The sequence below is a fragment of the Prionailurus bengalensis genome, chromosome E1 (genome assembly GCF_016509475.1).
Source record: "Prionailurus bengalensis isolate Pbe53 chromosome E1, Fcat_Pben_1.1_paternal_pri, whole genome shotgun sequence".
In the NCBI taxonomy this organism is placed as follows: Eukaryota; Metazoa; Chordata; class Mammalia; order Carnivora; family Felidae; genus Prionailurus; species Prionailurus bengalensis.
In genome coordinates, this window is record NC_057347.1 from 56,735,235 (window position 1) to 56,756,315 (window position 21,081).

At 61.5% G+C, this 21,081-nt stretch overlaps 1 protein-coding gene across 9 annotated transcripts in view; it reads left to right on the top strand.

Annotated features, from left to right (window-relative positions):
* The window catches only part of SEPTIN9 (septin 9), a 149,696-nt gene that overhangs the window by 118,469 nt on the left and 10,146 nt on the right, over positions 1-21,081 (top strand). For 8 of the 9 annotated variants that reach the window (XM_043585693.1, XM_043585697.1, XM_043585696.1 and 5 more), the window contains one exon: positions 19,904-20,095. In XM_043585693.1, the coding sequence (XP_043441628.1) occupies positions 19,904-20,095 (192 nt within the window). Of the gene's footprint in view, positions 1-6,421; positions 6,702-19,903; positions 20,096-21,081 lie in introns of those variants that run through there. The other variant, XM_043585701.1, reaches the window with a different exon arrangement.

Below are 21,081 nucleotides of genomic sequence, written 5' to 3' on the forward strand. Positions count from 1 at the left end.
CCGAGCTCTCGGGGAAGATGCTTCCAGCAGAAATCGCAGCCCTTGGCCAAGACTCCATTCCCAGACTTCTGCCTTCCAGCGGCAGGCTTTGATTTGTTTATTGAGAGCCATCCTGGTTCCTTGGACAGGTAGGGACCTGCTCTCAGGCGCTCAGTGGAGCCTTGCGAGGCCTTCCCAGGAACGCTCCCCAGGGTGGCAGGCAGTGAAGTCATCTGTGCGGGCCAGCCCGTTCTCCGAGGAGCAGGCTGGGAAGCCAGGGGAGGCCCACAGCTAATGATAGGCCTCCCAGCCTGCCCGCCTTGGCTTGTCCCTGGGCTGGGGTGGGTGAGTGGGGTCCAAATGCCCCTTCCTCTCTTTCTCTTATCGCCACCGGGAAGGGCCGGGCCGCCGGGCCCAGGAGTTCCGAGTTCTGATTCTAAGTTCGGGCCCTTGCCCTCTGGACCAGCCCGTTCCCACCTTGCGAGCAGAATTGGTGCTCAGCCCTCGGAAGCTGGTTTCCGGGGAGAGGGTCTGGGCCTTGGTTTGGGGGGCTGCAGCTTCTCACAAAGGGTCTGAAAGGCGAGGGTGAGCCCGTCAGCTCACTCCCCTCTTCCTGGCTGTTCCAACCGAAATGTGATGTTTAAACGTTTTAGTTTAGCTGGATCGTGGCAGAGGCCCCCCCAAATTTCTTGTGCCTCTCCTGAAGCTGGGGGTGGGGGGGCCACCCTCGGGGAGATGTTGGCTCCCGAGCAGCCAAGGTGGCCCTCGGAACCCCAGCTCCAGGCTGGGGTTGAGTCACTGACACTGACCCTGCCCCTCCCTCCCGCCCCCGCCCCCCCCCCCCCCCCCCCCGCCCCCACACTTGGCCTTGGGGAAGAAGGGCTCACCAGGCATTGATTTCCTCCATTTTGCACCTGGCTTGCAATCCCCACTTCCGGGACCGGTGTCCCCAGAGGCCTGCCAGCCCCTGCCCTGCCCTGCAAATGCCAGGCACCGAGTGCCCAGTCATCTGAACGGTCATTGGAGTGTCCTTGCTGATGTCCCCAGCGGAGTGTGTCCTACCCCCCAGATACTTATCTCCTCCCTTATCTCCCAGGCCAGGTTCTAGGTGCCTGTCACCAGGCCTTTGACGTTGGGATCACAGATAAGATTTTCCTAGCTTGGAGCCGGACGGTGATTTCAAATTCACTCTCCTGCGTGGAGAACCCCACCCCCCCCAACACACACACACACACACACACACACACACACACGGACTGGACGGGGACATTGTGTCCTGTCTTTCCCTAGACTGTGGACTTGTGGAGAGATTGCATTTTATTGATCTCTGTCTCCGGGCCCTGGACCTCCCGGGAACTTGCTCAGTTAACGTTTGAATGCATGCACGGTCAGCACAGTTTGCCCAAAGAGAGCCTTACGAGAACAGCCCGTGGCCCTACTGTCTTTATACGTGCTCTCCTTGGAGTGTTTCTTTTCTTGGGGATCTGAATACATCCTCCCGGTGCAGGGGACTGGACCAGATGGCCCGGCCCCCACTCTGTGCCCTGGTTCCGGGGAAGTAGGGGACTGAGGACAGGATCCACGTTGCCACCCGTTGGCGGGTATCAGCTGTGGGCTCCAAAGACCCATGACGGGGGGGGGGGGGGGGGGGGGGGGGGGGGGGCGGGGCCCCCCTGGGTGGGAGGGAGAGTCGCTGCTGTTTTGCAGACCACATGCTCTGCTAATGCAGGGCTGGGCCCTCCAACAGGGCCCGTCCTGCTGACCACAGTTGACTCCGGGCCCGGTGTGCGGAGCCCTCTGTCTTCCTCTTGGGGAATTTATTGAGGTGATGAGGCTGCCTCATGCCCTACATGACAGGTGGAAACTGAGAAAGTTTCTCTTTGGGGAACACATAAGGTTGCCTATTAGGAATAAGTTTCTTTATTACAGAATAAATGAGTCTTTTAAAATTACTTCTTTTTCACAGAGAGACAGAGACAGAGCGTGAGCAGGGGGAGGGGCAGAGAGAGAGAGGGAGACACAGGATCGGAAGCAGGATCCAGGCTCCGAGCCGTCAGCACAGAGCCTGACCCAGGGCTCGAACTCACGAACCGCGAGATCCTGACCTGAGCCAAAGTCGGACGCTCAACCGACGGAGCCCCCCTGGGCGCCCCCAGAATAAATGAGTTTTAAGCTGATTCCTTGAGCCACCTCTGCTGCAGGCCACCTCAGCCCAAGGCCGGTTTGACCTACGTCGATCCGAGTGCCCTCCTCACCGCCCCCCCAGAGCCCACCTGGCCAGCCGAGGGGCCGCTTCATGCTTCCTCTCTGCTGCTGAATAGTGCCCAATAAGCCTTGTTGGCACCTTCCTGTCGGTCTTCCCTCAACGTCCGGAATGTTCCGGTTCAGGGCAGAAGCCGTTGTGCCCTCCTCTGGTGCTTTCCTCCCCATCTTGGAGGCAGATGCCAGGACGAAGGCCTGGGAAGCAGGTCGGCCCCACGGGTTCAGTGACTTATCTGCTGATGCCAGATTGGCAGCACTGGAGCTGGAACCCCCCCCCCCCCCCCCCCCGCCTTCCCATGTGTCCCCTACTCAGGTGTAGAGTGAGCCCTCCCGAGTCCCCTCTTAGGGCCCCAGCGGGCGGAAGCCCTTGGAGGCAGGATGTGGGGGCCGTTCCGAACCAAGGGAACTCAGCGCCCAGGTGAGGCTCCCAGCGAGGCGGGCGGTGACTCCGGGTGGAAGCCGGGAGGTTGGGGAACAGTGAGGAGCCTGGCGGAAGTTCCTGTGGAAGGTGAGGGGAGAGGCGGGCAAGGGTGGGGCGGCCAGGAGACCCCTATCTTTCTTTGGTGGAGACCTGGGCCCAGGGACCAGCCCCACCTCTGTGAACTTGGCGTCAGCCGGCCACCTATGACCGGGTCAGCGTTTCCTGAGGCTCCTGACCAGCCCCCACATCTGCTTTGTCAACCTGCTCGCTCGCTGGGAGAGCGGCCCGCTCCCCAGATTCCATGCGAGGATGGACATTGCAGGGAGAGCTTCACACGTGGGGCCAGGGAGCCGCCTGGTGCCTGCCGTGCACCTGTCAACGGCCCCGCGGCCTTACACACGTGCCGCGTCGCCTCTGAGCCGCCATCCGGTTTCCGGAAGGTGTACCGCTTCACGGAGTCAGCACGGAGGTCACAGAACCTGGACGGGGAGCTGCCAAGTGCGTGCAGCCCCTCGCCTGCCGTCGTCATGAGTCCTGACCTCGGGGCGGCCCTGGGCTGAGCAGGGTAGGGGGACCCACGAGGCAGGCCTTCCAGAAGCTTCCATCCCAGTTAGGTGGCAAGTACACACCAGCTTGGGTGGCTCCGTCAGTGAAGCGTCTGACCCTTGATTTTGGCTTGGCTCATGAGATCGAGCCCCGAGGCGGGCTCTGTGCGGACGGCGTGGAGCCCGCTTGGGATTCTCTCTCTCTCTCCCTCTCTCCCCCTCCCTGCTTGCATTCTCTCTCTCAAGAATAAATAAACATTTAAAAAGATGCACCAGCTGTAAGATGAGAGGCTCTAGGAAGGTGTCCTAGGACCTGCTGGGGGGGGGTGGTGGGGGCCCAGGAAGCAGCTACTTTGCAATTGGGACTCAGCAAAGGTTTCGGGGCCCGGAGTGTTGAGATGCTCCCTCTGGGCTCTTTGGAATTTCACTGGAGACACAGAGGAGAGCAGCTCAGGGGCGGCTGGGGGAGCGGGACCACAGGGGAAATTTCAGGGAACATGTGGGGGTGGGGTGGGGGTGGGGCAGAGGAGGGGCTGGGGGGTGTGGTGCCCACCTGTCCACATGGAGGTGGCACCCCTCGGCAGGTGCCTGCTTCCTGCTTCCTGCTCTTCCTGCACAGAGTTCCTCAGCTGACCTTCGCCATCCTTCCAACGGTCTTGGCTGCCTCCCCAGCCTCCCCCCGGGGCTCACAGTGGAACCGGAGCACCTGGTCAGTCACACCTTGCCCGTGTGCCAACAGCCACTTCTTGTCTTCATTATTTCCTTATACATTTGCCCAGCAACGCGTTTTGGACACCACTCAGCAGGAAGGTGCAGAAATGCTTCTGGGCCTGAAACCCAGGCCTGGCCCGCTCACATCTCCTGGGGCCCATCGTGGGCCCTCGGGAGGATGAGCCAGTGGCCTCTCCCTGCACCTGTCGGCTGCTAGATCCCAGATCGTGGGGGAGACGTGTGAGTCAGGGATGGGAGGCTGGTTCTCCGAGGGCCCCCGTGTTTGTGGGGCGGTTGGGGTGAGGACAGCCCCACCGCGTGTGCCGCCCTGAGCTGGCCCCTCGCCCTGGGGTTCCCCGGGGACGGCTGGGGAGTAAAGCCCTAACGAACGCCACGGGGCACTCGGAAACTCAGGCGCTAAAGTCATCATTAAGCCTTGAGCCGCCAGAGACCTCCCGCCCTGCCCTCTCTGGGGCCTTTGCCGCCCCGTGAAAGCGGGGCTTCGGTGAATTCTCTGTGACTTGTTTCCATGGAGGCTCGTTCAGCAGCATCCTTCGGGTTTGGGACGGGACAGGGCGAAGCTCGGGCCTCTGACAGATTCGGGGTGGGTCGTGCCAGAGATGGTCCAGGATATCCGGCGGCCGCCCCCGGCAGCTGCTGGCTCCTGCCATCATTTCCGCTGGGTCGGCTGGGCCTGCGCAGAAGACTGAACACCTGCCCCGTGTGTGCGTGTGCGCGTGTGTGTGGGGGGGGCCTGGGGCCTGCTGCTGCTGCTTCACCCAGTTGGTTCCGGTACGTGTAAGGGGTCGCAGGTGTCCCTGCATCCGGGAGGGGAGTGCTGAGTGGGTTTTCCCTTGTCCCTCCTGCCCAGGGACCCTCTGTGGTTGCTGATTGGCTGTGTTTGAATCCCAGTCTCCCCTCCCTTCAGGTTGAGGTTTTGGTTTCCTTCTGTATTAAAGGGGGCTCCTAATGAGCACCGGTGGGGTCAGGAGCAGAGAGGGCAAGGGGGGGGAGTCGCAGGGCCAGGGAGCCTGCCAGCGCCCCCACTCGCCGGGCTGCAGAGTTGGGGGGCACCTGGAGGCGGGGTGTTGGATCGGTGCTGGGAGCTGGCCATGGATGAGGACACAGCCCTCACCCCCGGTCATTGGGGAGCAGGTTACCTGTTATATTGCTGTTGTTAGGAGCTTTATTGAGATACGCTTCGCACGCCGTTAAAATTCAGTCGTCTAAAGTGTACAATTCAGAGGTTTTTAGCGCGTCCCAACGTTACCCAATCATCACGACTAATTCGAGAACGTTCTCATCATCTCAGAAGAGACCCTGTTCCCCCGAACAGCTCCCTGCCCCCAGCCCCTGGCAGCGCGAAGCTGCCTCGTGCCTCAGTGAATTTGCCTGCTTTGGGCGTTTTATAAATGTGGAATCAGAGGACAGGTGGCTTTTTATGCCATGGTGTCTTCAAGGTCCACGTGGTAGCAGGGGTCAGCGCGTGGTTCCTTTTCCTGGCTGAATAGTGTTCCACGCGGTGGTCCCGTCCTGTGCTGCTTATCAGCCTTCATCAGTAGCCGGGCATCGGGGCCGTCGCTGTTTTTCAAGTGCTGTGAATCATGCAGCACTCGACGTCGGTGCCCCTGTCTTGGTGCGGACTTGTGTTTTCATTTCTCCCCGGCATTGCCGGTCGTGCGATAGTTGGTTCGCCAGCACGGGCGGGGGCGCGCCCTGTGTCCCCGGCGGGGGCGGCGGGGAGGGGGCAGCCGCTTCTTTCTCTCCTGCACTTTCCCCCATGACCTGTCTTGAGTCTGCGTCCGGGCGATTCGCCAGGGGTCCTTTTGTTTCCTTTTGCATCCAGCGGTGAATGGGCTTGTGGATGGGTTTGGGGGTGGGGGTGGGGGCACAGAGAAGCCATTCGGGTCTGCAGCTGAGTCCTGGAGCCGACTTCTGGTTTCCGTGGGCCCAGAACTAAGGAAGGTTTGCGTGTCTCTTGTCCTCTCCTCTCCTCTTCTCCTCTCCCCTCCCCTCCCCTCCCCTCCCCTCTCCTCTTTTTTCTCTCTCTCTCCTCTCTCTCTCTCTCTCTCTCTCTCTCTCTCTCTCTCAGCTGCGGCAGTGAACTCCCGCAGTGTGAGAGAGGAAGTGGGTGGAGGGAGTGGCTGGGTTTTGTGTGACCCCCTCCTCCTCCCTCTCCCCCTTCCCCCCTAGAGGAAGCTGAGAGAAAGGAGGACTGGGGTGTGGGAGCGGCCTTTCTTTTTTTTTTTCCTGAGAGAACGCGCTCCCCCTTCCCCCACCGGCCTTGGCCCCGGGGAGACCCTTCCTTCCAGGGAGGGTGGAGGCGCGGGGGGCTGCCTCTGGGGTCCAGGGAGGGGGCGAGGGCCGCCGTATCATCTGCAGGGAGCCACCGAAAAGTGAAGGGAAACAAACCCGTGTCCGTTGTCATCTGAAACCACCGCGTGAGCGCAGAAAGCCGAGGCCCTTTGCCCCGCCTGCGCCAAGGCGCCCGCTCCCCCCGCAGCCCGAATTGAGCGCCCCGGGAAGGGCCCGCTTGGCAGGGCCGGGAGCGAGCCGGTCAGGCCCGGGCCAGGCTCCCCTCCTCCCGGCCCGCAGCTGGAGGGCCCTCTGTGCCGCGCCAGTTCACAGGCAGAAATTACCATATGAATGTGGCTCCTTCCCGGAGCCTCGGGGCGGAGGGACCTGGGAGGGGACCTGGGAGGCGACGGGCTCCCACCCCTGTGGCCTCCACAGCTGCTGCCATCTCCGGGAGGACGCCTCAGACGGTTCCCATCTGCCGGCAGGTACCCCGGGGGGTGTGGAGGGTGCGGGGCCGCCTGGGGTCTGCCTGCGGGCAGGGTCCCGTGAGGGTGGGACCCCCCCGGACTGGTGTGCTCCCTAGTTTAACTTTCTTCCGTCGTCACCCGTGTAAGAGCCCTGTCGATCTTGTCACTTTGGTCTCATTTCGAGAGAGTCGCCGCCCAGCCGTTATCCCCGGAAGCCCAGGATCCCGTGTGATAAAGCGAGTTTGAGCGCTTTGCGGACTGAGAAGTGCCCAAGCCCAGCCCAGCCCCGGGGGTCAGCGCTGCTCACTGGGCCCAGCCGGCCCCTCGCGTCTGCGGTCCAGGCTGAGCCCCTGGGCCCCGGGACTGGGTATGTTTCCAAGGCTGGTTGTGTCAGAGTTAATAAATTCTCTTTGCCAGTTCTAACCACTCTTCAGTCTGGGCTGGAGGCAGGTCACGTGTAGCTGCTGGACCGCAGATTAGGGGACAGCAGGAAGAGTCACCCTTGGGCTATGAAACTAACCGACTGACCCTAGTTCCCAGGAGGGCGTGTCTTCCGGGGTTGCCCGGTGACCGACAGCCTGGTCCCTCCACGCTGGGGACTCGCTTGGCACTGTTGCACTGGCCAGGCCATCTGCAGCGGTGGGGAGCGGCTTGGGGCAGTGACCGGGGTGGTCCAAGCCCCTGCCCACCGGCCCAGTCTCTGCCCACCTCTCCTCCTCTGGGCGCCCTTCCCCCCCATTTCCTGAGCAAAATTTCCTGAATGGGCAGGAGCTGTCCTCGGAAGTCCGTCCATCCGTCCATCCTTCCTCTTCGGTGCTTTGTGGCTCCAGAGGACGACGGAGACTGGAAATGGTTAACATCCCATTCCCATCCTGCCACACGCCGAAGGCCGTGGGGAAGCCCATGGGAGAGGATGCGGGCCGGCAGTTTGGGGCCGGGCCGGCAGTTTGGGGCCGGGCCGAGAGGCGCCACCCGGCTTGGCCGGGGAGCAGGGGCCGGCCCCTGACAGTGTTCTGGGAAGAGAGGAGGAAGGAAGGAGGAAGGGTAGCGAGTTTCCTATTCGTTCGTTCATTCACTCACTCATTCATTCATTCATTCATTCATTCAACAACTGGGGGAATATGGGGTTCCTCCAGGAGCAGAGCAGGAGAGAACCTCTGTGAGGAGCCTTGTTTGCAGAGCTGGTAGGAGCTGGGGAGACAGTCCATTCACCCAAGCTGGAGAGCTGGGTATGGGCTTCTGTTTTCTCTACAGCTACTTAGAGCACTGACTGAGCACTGTTCCGTGTGCTCCGTAAACAATCTTGTTTGATTCTCCCAGGGCTCTCGGGAGGCAAGCAGTAGTATTGCCCCAACCTACATGGAAGAAAATGGAGGTGCGGAGAGGTGAAGGTCCTTGCTCTGGGTCACACAGCGAGTGTGATGGTGGGTGGTGGGGGCCGCGGGGAGGCAAGCAAGGCTGCCACCTGCAGGGATGTTGGGCTGGAACCCGTAGGACTTTGGGACAGGTGGTTGGGTTTGGGTGATGGAAGGGGAAGGACCAAGGCTGGGCCCCCCAGATTTGTAGCTGCGATAACTGGACGCCTGGAGGTGCCATTTACTCACGTGGAGGGATTGGGGGGCGGCCCGGAGGGTCAGAGTTCAGTCTGGGGCACGTTCGGTCTGAGACCTCCAGACTTCACTGGGCGGGGGCCACAGATGCGGGTGCCGGTGGGGCCTCGGGGCATCTCCGCTGAGCTGGGACGGACTCAGAGGGCCGGTCAATTGGCATCAGTGTGTGAACCGGACAGAGGTTGGCCTGTGACGCTCAGGGGCTGGGCAGAGTCGCCTGGAGAGAGTGTCCAGCCGGGGGCCAGGACTTCCAGGGGGAAGGAGAGCCCGCAAAGAGGCTGAGCCCCCCAGCAGCCTCGGACAGAGGAAAGGCAGCGGAGGCCTGCGCGGCTAAGAGAAGAGAGCGTGGCAGGGAGGAAAAGACTGACCGGGGTGCTCAGGGCTCAGTCCCTGCAACGTGGGGTGAGGGGTGACCCCTCAGTACTTTGTTCCGCAGAGGTCTGGCAGCCGTGTGCACTCAGAACCGCCAGTCCAGAAGTACGCCCCAGCTTCACCCCCCAGTGCAGACCAGGAAATGGGCTGTGCCTGCTTCTCTCTGGTGTATGACCCAGCCCTGGGCTCACGGGTGTCTGCACCCTGCCCACGGCCAGCGACACCCCCCCCCCCCGACCCCAGGCGGTGTTTCAGGGGTGATGGAACGTCCGCCCCGAGGGGTAACTGGGCAGCCGTCCCTGCACACGGCTTTTTCCTGGGGAGGGCCCCGGGTAGAGGGGTGGCTGTGTTTCTGAGATTCCTCCGATGGGCGGGCTGCCCGTCCCGCGTTCCCCTACTGGCTTTGGAGGTGTCCTCAGAGTTCACGGGGCCTTTCTTGGGCTTATCCTCGGAACGAGTGGCTCCCGTAGGAGCAGTGGAGTCTGGGACATGTGGAATCGGGGCGGCCCCGCCGGCGGGGGGGACGCGGTCCGAGTAGGAGTCCTTGCTAATCCCCAGGCCCCGAGCCCACTGCTTCCAGAACCTCTGCTCTCCTGAGCAGGAAGGACCCAGAGGTGGGAGAGAAGATGACTCCAGCTCTCTCGCCACTCCTCAGCCCACAGCCAGAGCGACAAAGGGACGGGGGACCTGATTCAAGAGGGTCCAGGGCTGCTGACTCCCTGCCTCAGGGGTCATCTGGTCAGGCTTCCGGCCCAGGAATGTGGCCCTCCCTGCATGGCCCCCGTGGGCCACACTCTGCCTCCTGCAGCACCCTGGGCACGAGGGAGATCTTCTGCTTAGCCCCTGGCCGGGGGGTGGGGGGGGTGTCCTGTGGCCCCCGGGGAGCCCTGTTTCCTCAGATGACTTCATCAGCTGGGGGAGGCGGGACCTCCAGCGCCCCCAGCCTCTGTCCCTCTGGTGAGGATCTGCTGACAGTCCCGCTGATAGAGGGGACAGGGGGAGGGGAGGCCTCCCCCCACCCCTCCTTAGCGGGACATCCCTGATAAGAGGAAATTCTACCCTGTGACAAATGGCCAGTTTCCACCCATCCGTGGGGGGAGAATCTTTTCTTTCTGCTTTTAACTTGGCAAATATTTGCCAAGAATTAACAGAATCTCTGTGGTCAGCCGGCCCCTTCAGACCCGGTGGGCGGGCTGGCCCGGGGTTGGATTCTGGGTTTGCTCTGGGGCGGGGACCCGTTGTGCTGGAAGGTTCTCTGGGGTGGGAGGAGGCTCTGTGTTGGGTGGGGGGGGGGCACAGTCCCTGATCCTGCGAGGCCAGTGGGTAGTGGAAAATGAAATAAAAAATGAATCCTTGATGCAGGGAGTCGGAGGGCTCAGCCCTGGCCCTGGCCCTTCTGCAGGCTGCTTTTTAGGAAGTGAACCATGCTTGCAGCTCGGAGCCTGCCCTGAGCAAAGCCCGGGGTCTCCGAAGGGCCGCCCAGCCCAGCTGAGAGCTCCCTGGAGGAGGAGAAGGAGGTGGCCGGGCTGCAAATAGAGAACAGAAGAAGGCCTCTTCCAGGAGCGGGTGGGGCGGCACGGGGAGAGAGGTGGCCGCTGTCCAAATCTGACTTCGCCGACTTGGGCCAATTGAAACCGTGTTGGCAGAAAGGGAGAGCTTCTTGAGATTCCTTCCTGCACAAAAGAGGAGAAGCTTGCTTGAACGCGTTTGGCGGGAGAAAAGCCAAGCCGAGGAGCCTTGGCGGGCAGTGAGAGTGGGGGAACCCCCCTCCCCGCCTCCGGGGCGCCTCGGGCCCCTGAATGAATGAATGAATGAATGAATGAATGAGTCGGGTTGGGATGGCACTGTCCCTGCCGGGTCCGCAAAGGGCATGGGGTCCTGGGAGATGTTTATTCATGCACCCTTCCCCTGAGTCTCCTCACACAGAAGCTTTAGAACTGGAGTTTCGGTCTCCTTGGAAAAGGGAAGGAGGGCCGAGGTGGGGGGGGGGGGAATGCAGCCCTTTGCATTTGCAAATCCCTCCTTTCTCCGGAGAGGCTCCAGCCTCTGGGCTCCGTTTCTAAAGCAGAGTTTCAGGCCAGAGGGCAAAGTCTCAGATTTCTGGCAGCCCCGTTCCTGACCGGACTGTGACGAGCCGCTTCCTGCCCCGGACAAAGTGTGAAGTGTAATTTGATGTGGAATTAACTTCTCGAATCAGATGAGGCATGTGCGCTTTTACGATTCCCTCCTCGATCCCCACCCGCACAAATTTGCAAAATTCGGCCATTTGTACTCAGTGTTTCCATCTTTAGAAGGGAACAGGAAGTTCCCCTGCGACATTTATGGGGAGTTTGTAACAGCCCCGGCGTAGGTGCATGGGGGACCCAAGGAAGAAGGAGCCGAGTGAATGGGAAAGGGTCCTGTTTTCAGAGCCCCGCAGGAGTGACGCCCCGTCCGGAATGACACTGTTTGTTCTCGCTGGTCCTTGCTGCAGCTCGGGGAGCCCTGGCCATCAAATATTTGTTGAGTGAATCTACATTGTGGTCCTGGTCCCCTAGGGCCCCGGGATCTTTTTCCACGATTATTGTCGACAGCCATTTCTTTGACGTCTCGGTCCAGGGCCTTTCTGCAGCCCCCGAATGTGGGTGTGCCTGGCCCCACGGACTTGCCATTCTCTTTCCTTCACCTGTATTCCCCAGGCTGGCTAAGAATAGCACCTCCCTCCCGTGTCACTGATACCAGAAGTGGGGAGTCACCTTGGGGGCCCCTGTGAATTTTGTCAGTTCCGCCTGGACCTGGGGCGGCCCCTAGGAGCTGGGGTTTTAGGATGAAAATGGGCATTTTGCTGCCTGCTCGGATGGGTCCATCTGGGAGCTCTGACGGGGCCCCTGTCGGGGGGGGGGGGCTCTGCGGTACCAGGGTTCTCCTACATCAGCGCCCCTGCCCTGGAGTCCCCTGGCATCTGGGACCCCCAAACTGCTCCCTGCAGCTGTTTTAGAAGAGCTTGGCCAACCAGGCTTGGCCTTTGAATGACTTTGCTCCCAGGTTTATGAAGATTAAAATCCTAATGCCCCTTGGGGCGCCTGGGGGGGGGCTCAGTCGGTTAAGCGTCCAGCTTGGGCTCAGGTCACGATCTCGCGGTTCATGGGCTCAAGCCCCGCGTCGGGCTTTGTGCGGACAGCTCGGAGCCTGGAGCCTGCTTCCAGTTCTGTGTCTCCCTCTCTCTCTGCTTCTCTCCCACTCAGGCTCTGTCTCTGTGTCTCTCTCTCTCAAAAATAAATAAACGTTAACAATTAAAAATAAAAAAAATCCTAATGCCCCGTGAGAGGCCTGGTGCCTCTCTAAACAGGATGGGCGGCTCCTGGGAGGAGGGGGGAGCGAGAGCTTCAGTCCCTGCCCCAGCGGCACCTGCTCGGGCTCTGCTGTCGGGAACGCACCCCTCCTTCTGCTTCTCCGTGGTGCTGGAGGACCTGGCCTGTGGGGTCACCTCCCTGCGTTCAAATCCTGGCTCTGCCGTCCGTCCACTCGCGCTGGGTCATAATAAGTCACAAAAGCGGGCCTCAGCTTCCTCATCGGAGACTCGGGGGTAATGCCCGTCGCTAGCTTACCCGGTCCTTGTGCCGTGCACGTCACGTGAGTTAGTGCAGGTGTGGCATTCACGGTAGCACCCAGTGCATGGTGAGCCCCCGGGAGACCTCGGCTGTTGTGATCAGTGCCTCCCTTTGTTCCTTCGTTCATTCAGCATCGCGTTGTGGACCTGCCTCGTGCCAGGCACCGCTCTAAACATGGCAATACACGAGTGGGCGTGGCGGATGAGGGCACTGGTTTCCTGACTGCCACGTCGGGGGGACGTGTGGGGAGAGGAAACCACACACAGCGTTACTCAGTCACTGTGGAGGCACCTCCAAGGCTGGGTGTGGGCTCAGCAGGAGAGCAGCGGGGACAGGGCAGGAGCTGCCGGACTGGGCAGCCACCCAGTGGGCGCCTCTTTGAGGGGGGCAGGGGGCAGGGGGCAGGGGCTGTCTGCGCCCTGGCCATGGGCTTGGGTGCTCTGCTGGGGTCTGCAGATGTCCCCTCAGCCTTCACTGCAGCCTGTGCCACTGTCCCCGAGGGTGGACCCCACGTGCTTGGGGGGGGGGCAGCCGTCCCAGAACCCCCCACTGTGTGTGCTGTTCTGCGGTGAACTTGGACAGACTCCTGGGTCCCCTGGGCTAGGGTGGGGTGGGAGACAGAAGGCTTACATGTCTGGACGTGTGGTTTCCTCCAGGAGAGAAGTCTAGGGGCTTTGGGGCAGGAGGAGTCCCTGGTGCCCTGGGAACCCCGACATCTGGCCCCGAGTGGGTCTACCTGGATCTCCTTGGTGACTCTGGTTCCCTTTGTTGGCCGTTGGGTAGCCTTCCAGGCATCCGTGGACCGGTTGGCCTTGCTTTCTGCCCAGGCGCTGTGGGTGGTGACTGAGCAAGGCACGTTCAGACACCGGGATCAGTGACCCCCGGCTCCAGGAGCCAGGCACGGAGAGGATCGGGGTGAGATAGGGGAGTGGCATTGGCTTTGCCCCGAGAGCGTTGTCCTGAGAGCCTGGTGCCCCGTGGATGCCCCTCTCCCGCTGGGAGCAGAGTCAGGCAGTGGCCCAGGGTCCGTGGCCCCAGTAGAGCCACATCTGCATTTGACAGCTGATGCTCGGGGAGGATGGGACTCGTGGGGACCGGCAGCAGGCTGCCAAGGGGGGACCCCGGGGTGTCGGTTTCCCCATCAGGCCTGGGGTGCCGTGAGGGGCTCCAGAGGTGTCCCAGCCCGAAGAGCTGCGCCCACAGCCCTGGTGGTCCCGGGGAGCTGCAGGCGACCCTCCGATCCCGTCATCCTTGGCCGGCCCTGGGCGGGGGGAGAATTTGTCACTCGGCGCCCAAGTCACAGCCCCGGCTGCGGGCACACACAAGAGCGAGGTCGCCGGTTGGGGCTGGGCGGAGCCCTGCGCTTCCTTCCTGCTTCAGGGCCCTGCCGCCCAACTCCTGAGAAGAGGCCACCCAGCAGGTGCCGGTGCTAAAGGCGGGGCTTCCCCAGCCAGGGAGCGGTCAGTGGGCCAGGGCTCAAAACGGGCACCAGTGGAGAGAAATTGGCAAGATTTCCTCCCAACTGCCCTGCCTCCCCGCCCCCAAGGAAATCGCCCTTCCTGGGAGATGCAGGGCTGCTGACCCCGGGGGTGCCACCTGGCCATACCCGGCCTCCAGACCTCGGGCCTGAGCGTGGCATCTGGGCCTCAGCTGCCCGCTGTGCTGTGGGGCCGGCCGGCGGGCACTCGTGGGCCCAGTAGGGTTCTTTTAAATCCAGCTCCCCAGGCAGGCTTTTTGCTTTTCTTTCTTAATATGACAGTTTTATTGAGATCACAGATCCCCCATCGCTCAAGCCACCCGTTTAGAGTGTCCAATTCAGTGGCTTGTATTCACAAGCTGTCATCTCCGTCCGCATCCAGAACATTTTCATCACCCCGAAAAGAAGGCCTCTTCGCATTAAGCAAGCACTCTCCCTCCCCCAGCCCCTGGCCGTGCGCGCCTGCTTTCTGTCTCCATGGATTTGCCCGATTCTGGGCATTTCACATAAATGGAATCATACGTGTGTGACCTTTGGCGACCGGCTTCTTTCACGGAGCGTCAATGGCTTCGAGGTTCGTCCGTGTCATAGCAGGTGGCAGGATGATGTCACGGCCTTTTGTAGTTAATGTGCCACTGGTATACCTACCACATGTTGTTTATCCGTCCACGTCCTGGTGGATGTTTTGCATATTTCTAGAGAGCCACTCTCGGGGCTAGGAGTTAGGGATGCCACCCCAGCAAGCCGCGGCGTCAGGGTCCAGGGGCTCTCAGAGCGGAAAGCAGTGGCAGGGGCCGTGTGCTCAGGAACCACATGTGGCCCGTTTTCCCAGGTGGGCAATGCCAGCAGGGTAGGGGACCGGCCACAGGCCACGTGGAGCTGGGGCCACGACCCGAGGCCCCTGGCGCCTACCGTGCGGTCTGCAGGGAATTACCACGCCTCGCTCTGACGACAGGATGACCGTGGCACTTCTTGCCCGAACCACAGCCTTGCTGACGGTCGACTGGCTTCTCTTCCTCAGGAGGCTGGATGCCCAAAAGAGTTCAAAGCGGGGACTCAGATCCTCGTACAGCCGTGACCGTAGCAGCGTTATTCACGACAGCCAAAACGGGGGGACAGCGCGAGTGTCCGTTGACGGATGAATGGATAAACAGAATGTTATCAGGCAGAAAAAGGAAGGAAGGTCTGGCACCTGCTACGGCGGGAACGGGCTGTGAGGCCTTTAGGCTCGGTGAACAAAGCCAGACACAGGAGGACCCGCCGAATGAGGCCCCTGGAGGAGTCGGATTCACAAAGCCAGAAGGTCCACTGGAGGTCACTGGGGGAGCGGGGCGGGACTTAGTGTTTGATGGGCACAGAGTTTCTATGCAGGACGACGAAAAGGGTCTGCCATCTGATGGTGGTGATGGTTGCATGTCATTGTGAATGCTGCCGAACCAAACAGCGACACATGGTTTAAATGGTCAAAACTTTACGTCCTGTGTCCGTTACAACAAAGGAAATAATGAGGCTGGAGGAAAGTTTAAGCCAGGGTGTAGGGTCACCTCAGCCTGTGTGGTCCCTGGCCTTCCTTCCATCGGGGAGATCCGGTGGCATGGAGGGCAGTGACTTCGCCCTGGGCCTGGGAGCCTGGGGGCAGAGCTGTTGGCCCGAAGCTGCCTGGAAGGGGGTGAGGCTGCCCCAGGGAACATTCCATCCTCAGAGGAGGGGAAAGACCCGGGAGGGCGGCATAGGGAGGGCACGGCAGCTTGTCCTCTCTCTGTATGGCCTCCTGGCCGAGAGGCAGCCAGGAACAATGAGAAAAGGCAGGTGGTGCTGTGTGGCCTTGAGTAAGTTACTTAACCTCTCTGAGCCTGACTTTTCTACTTTTAAAATACGCGGCTCCCTTTAGCTCACGAGGGTCCAGTGAGTGTCATCTGGGACACAAATGTGAAACTTAATTGTTCTGTGGGGAACTCCCCTTTCCTATTAATAGCATCTCATGAAGTTTGGGTATGAAACAGACGTTGAGGTGACAGGGCCATTTGAAAGAGAATGAAGCCCAGGCCCCAGGCAGAGGTCACTGGGGGGTGTGAATTAGACACAGGCCTGACCAGGGTCGTGGAGGGGCTGTGGGCCAGCCTCGGCCGCAGAGCCCTCCCCCACCCACCCCGCACCAGGGGGACACTCCCAAGACCCCATTCATTCCATGGGTGTCGAGTGTCCCCTCCCTGGACACTTCTAGGGGTACGGCGTGGGGCACCCCCCCAGGTCTGCTGCCATCCTCCCTGGGGCTCCCGGTCTGTGTGGGGGACACGGACAGTGATCACAGGTGACAGAAGCGAACGTTTCAGGAAAAAAAAAAATCACTCTGGGGACCTCAGTTTCCCCACTTGTAAAAGGAGTTGGTTGGACAGAATTTTGTGCCGTCCACGCGCAGCTTTTTACATTTAAATTAACTAATTAATTATTTTAGCGTTTATTTATTTTTGGGACAGGGAGAGACAGAGCGTGAACGGGGGAGGGTCAGAGAGAGAGGGAGACACAGAATCGGAAGCAGGCTCCAGGCTCCGAGCCGTCAGCCCAGAGCCCGACGCGGGGCTCGAACTCACGGACCGCGAGATCGTGACCTGAGCCGAAGTCAGACGCTCGACCGACTGAGCCACCCAGGCGCCCCATAAATTAATTTAAATGAAACAAAACAAACAATTCCGTTCCTCAGTTGGCCTGGCTACATTTCAGGTGCTCAGAAGTCACAGGCGAAAACAGTGGGCGGGTCTTCGGGTCTTCAAAAAATTAAAAATACGGCTGCCGTGTGATGTGGCCGTCTCACTTCCGGGGTGACCCCAGGGGAACTGGAAGCAGGGTCTCGATGTTTGCACGCCGGTGCTCGTGGCAGTGTCATCCACAAGGGCTGAAACGTAGGAGCAGCTCAGGTGTTCACCGAGGGATGAACGGATGCACAAAACGTGCCTTAGCCACTCGGGGGCCTCTTAGCCTTGAAAAGGAAGGAGATCCTGGGCGCCTGGGTGGGTCAGTCTTACGCGTCTGGTTTCGGCTCAGCGCATGATCTCGCGGTTCGTGGGTTCAAGCCCCGCGTTGGGCTCCGAGCTGACAGCGCGGGGCCTGCTTGGGATTCTCTCTCTCCTCCTCTCCTGCCCGTGTGCGTGCACGCGCGCTCTCTCTCTCTCTCTCTCTCTCAAGATAAACTTTAAAAAAAAAGTCAGTCCCGATACCTGCTACATACAGCACACGTGAACCTTGAGGACCTTATGCTAAGGGAAATAAACCCACCCCCGAAAGGACAAATACCACGAGAGCCTCTTTATATGGGGGCCCCCTAGTGTAGCCAGGTTCAGGGACAGTCGAATGGAGGTTGCCAGGGCCCCGGGAGGGGGTGGGGAGTTCGTGTTTTAAATTTTTTTTTTTTTCAACGTTTATTTATTTCTGGGACAGAGAGAGACAGAGCGTGAACGGGGGAGGGTCAGAGAGAGAGGGAGACACAGAATCGGAAGCAGGCTCCAGGCTCCGAGCCATCCGCCCAGAGCCCGACGCGGGGCTCGAACTCACGGACCGTGAGATCGTGACCTGGCTGAAGTCGGACGCTCCACCGACTGCGCCACCCAGGTGCCCCATGGGGGGTTCGTGTTTAACGGAGAGAGGGTTTCAGCTTGGCCACATGGGGAAGGGTTCTGGAGACTGGTTGCACCACAACGTGACTGGGCTTAAGGGCGCCGAGTACGTCTAAAGGAAAGGACTGATGGTGCGTTTTACGTTATGCGTATTTTACCCACCCGGTTCGACGGCACAGGCATAGAATCCCCCGTCACAGAAGTCGTTACGGACGGTGTTGGAGGAGGGGGTTCCTGCAGCCAGGCCCCGGTGGCTCTCCGTGGAAAGCAAGTGTTCGGGGAAAGCGTCTCTGGGCAAGTTAGCCTCATGGGGCCTCTGCTCTTTCCTGGCCCGGACTCCAAAGCCTGCCTCCCGGCCGGGGCACAACCCAGCCCTTGGTATCCCCACCCGCACCCGAGCCGGTGGCCGTCCGGCAGGCCTCCCAGGGAGGAGGGGCTGCGGGAAGGGACCCTCACCTGTGTGGAGGCCAGGCCCTTCCCTCGGTGGGTCGGTGGGTCGGTGGGAAGGACGGGGCTTGGCGTGTCTTTATTATCACTTCCCAGACAGGGCCCTGGTGGGCAGGATGTTTGCTCTGTGCCTCGTGGGTGTCGGTGCCTGCAGAGGGACCCAGCCAGAGCAGAGGCCGGGCGGAGGAGAGAGCCGAGTGGGGTTCAGGGGGTTCACCGCTGCGGCTCGGAAGGGGGCCGTGGGCCCAGGCCCGGACGGAGGGGCGCCCGGCCCCGCAGGCAGATGGAAGCAATTTTCCGTCACGCGGGGCGGGGCTGAACTGCCCTGCAAGACGGGGCCCCAAGTCTGTCTCCAGGAAGCAGCCCCACGGCCACATGTTCAAGGCCAGATGCAGCTCTCGTCTTTGTTTATTTAAAGATGCTGGAGCGCAGGGACAGTTTCTCAAGAGGGAGCAGAAGCAGATGCCTTCCGGGCGCCGCTCGGGGGGAGGCCCCGCGGCTGTCATCGCTGCTTCCCGGGTCCCTGGCCTTTCCCTGGCCTGGGGGGCGGGGGTGGGCAGCGTGGCCCCGGGCGGTCCCTGGCCGTCGTCGGTGGTGTCTTCTGTTATTTGCTGGCTCCCCTTCCCGCGCGGTAGGAATCACCGTGCTTTGCGTGGCTGAGGACACGGGGAAGTTGAGCGACCCTGCGGATGACCCACCCACGCTCCCGTTTCTGGAATGTGTGAGCTGACCATGCTCGTTATGGAAGGGAAGGGGGCCGGGCACCCCCACCCCGTGTCAGCTCCCTCTGACACCCCTGTAAAGCAGAGGTGTGGCCGCCGAGGTGCCAGCCGGCTGGGGCCACTGGGGTTTGGAGGCGGGGGTGGAGGGGGAGAGTCCGGTCACTTCCCCAGGAAGTGGAAACTGTTCATCCGAAGCCCCGCGGTGACTTTGTGGCCTGCTGCCTCCCAGGGCAGGGCCAAGAGGGCACGACCGCGCCTCCTCCCCCCGCCTCCCAGCCCCAGCACACACCAGGGTCCCGGGGCCGATGCCCAGGGGACAGGTCACGACAGCCAGTGTGCTTCCTTCCCGTGAGCTCGGGGTGCTCCGGGAGACCCGTGAGCGGCCCTGGAAAGGCCTCCACAGCGGTTGGGGGGGCGGGAAGAGCCTGGCCCCACCGGGGCTGAGGGGCTGGCCCAGCAGAGGTGTGGTGGGGCGTGTGTGGCACGTCTGGGGCTGCACCAGGGCCCATGTGCTCCTGCCCCACCCTGGTGGGGACCAGTTCCACTGGGTGAGTGCCCCTCATGTCCCCACTGGGTGCCTTCTGCTCGTCCCTTCTCTAGGCCTCTGACCTGAGTGTGTGGACTCCTGAGGGCGGCCAGGGGAGGAAGGCGGACAGGGAGGAAGGTTCTGACCTACAAACCGCGGAAGCTGGAATTATTTCTAGAAGCTCTGTCCTATCTGCCCGTTCATAGACCTCGTCCTGGTCTGAGGGTGGGGGCACACAGAGGCTGGGCAGGAAGAAGACCTCCCCCTCCGGGCCCAGTCCAGGGCGGAGGGGGGGGGGGGCGGGCGGGTAGGGAGCTGCCACAGGGCCTCGTCTGCCTGCCATCGCCCGGGAACAGATGGGCCCCGGGGGGAGCCTCCTCTGCGTCCAGGGCTACTGGCGGCTACCTGGGATTGAACACCTGTCACCCGGGAGTGACGGGAGTGACAGAACAACAGATGCTCCTCCCTCCCCGGCTCACAGGTTGCCGCAAACACTTGACTGTTTGACCCCAAGGGTCCTGAGGCGTTCTGGCTGCAGCAGGTGTTGGGGCCGACTTGAGTCAGGGAAGGAGGTGGGGAGGGCCCACCTGGGTGCCCTGGGGCAGGGTGGAGGCTGGGAAGAGGAGGGCTGGGGGCCAACTCCATCCCGGAGCTGAGCGAAGGGCTCTGTGTCCCGTGCCTTGTGTGTGTGTGTGGGGGGGGGGGGGATGTTTAGCGCTGGGGTGTTCCAAAGGGGTCTTTGGGCGACTGAGCCTCAGTTTCCCCATCTGAGAAACTGGCGTGGTGGTCGGAACCACCCGGGGATGTGGGCGCTTTGCAGATGGTTGTGTCCGGCCCCCTAACGCCCCCGCTCTTCTCTCCGCAGCCCCCGAGGCAGCTCCTGGCTGCATTGGCGACATGGCCGACACCCCCAGAGATGCCGGGCTGAAGCAGGTGCCCGCGCCCCGGAATGAAAAGGCCCCCGCGGACTTCGGCTATGTGGGCATCGACTCCATCCTGGAGCAGATGCGCAGGAAGGCCATGAAGCAAGGCTTCGAGTTCAACATCATGGTGGTCGGTGAGCATGCGCCCCGCACTGGGCCCCAGCCCCGTGGGCCGGCGCCTCGGGCTCCGGGGCTCAGTCTGCCCTTGTGCAAAATGGGTGTGGACACGCCAGGCCTGCAGGCGCGTGTGGTGTTGTGTGTGTGCCCGTGTACCTGCCAGGGGGGTCCCAGCTTCACCCACGCCTCGGGGTGGGGGGGGGGCCTCCTCGTAGTAAGAACCCGAGACCACCCGGCTGGTCTCCGACCAGTGGCCTGCACTTTCTGCCAAAGCATCACCAGGCCCAGCCCTGGGTAGGGCTCTGCAGGCCTGGCTGGTGGCTTCCCGGTGGCCCCACGAGAACCGGACGGCCACTAGGGGTCCCATGTCCTCACAGAAACCCTGTGAAGAGGGTGCCCCATTTTATAGGCAGTGATGAGGCCCAGAGAGGGCCTGACGAGGATTCAGCTCACAGAGCAGAGAGAGCGGGGGCTCAGTTCCTCCTCCTCTTCCCACGGCAGGGCCCCCACCACTGAGACGCAGCTGGGGTGGGAGGGCACCTGTTTGGGGGTTCCGCGGACCCAGGGTAGAATCCCACTTTTCCCCGGACTAAGCTGTGTGGTGCTTGTCCTGTCTTCCCCGGGGCTTCTCCCTGCCTTGATTTTCTCATCCGTAAAACGGAGTGATCCTGACCCCAAAGGGCTGGGAGGGGCAAATCAGTTGTTATTGTGTGTGGCCCCTACGTGGTCATGGGCGCTCGGGAAGCAGTAGTGCCGAGGGTGATAATAATAACAGTTCTGACCTTTTTTTTTAATTATTAAAAAAATTATTTTAACATTTATTCACTTTTGAGACACAAAGACAGCGGAAGCAGGGGTGGCGGGGGTGGGGGGTGCAGAGAGAGAGGGAGACGCAGAATCCGAAGCAGCTCCAGGCTCTGAGCCGTCAGCACCTTTGATGTCGCTCTGCCCCTGAGCGTGGCGGGGACACAAACAGGTGGTCCGTGGGGGGAGATGGACGGGG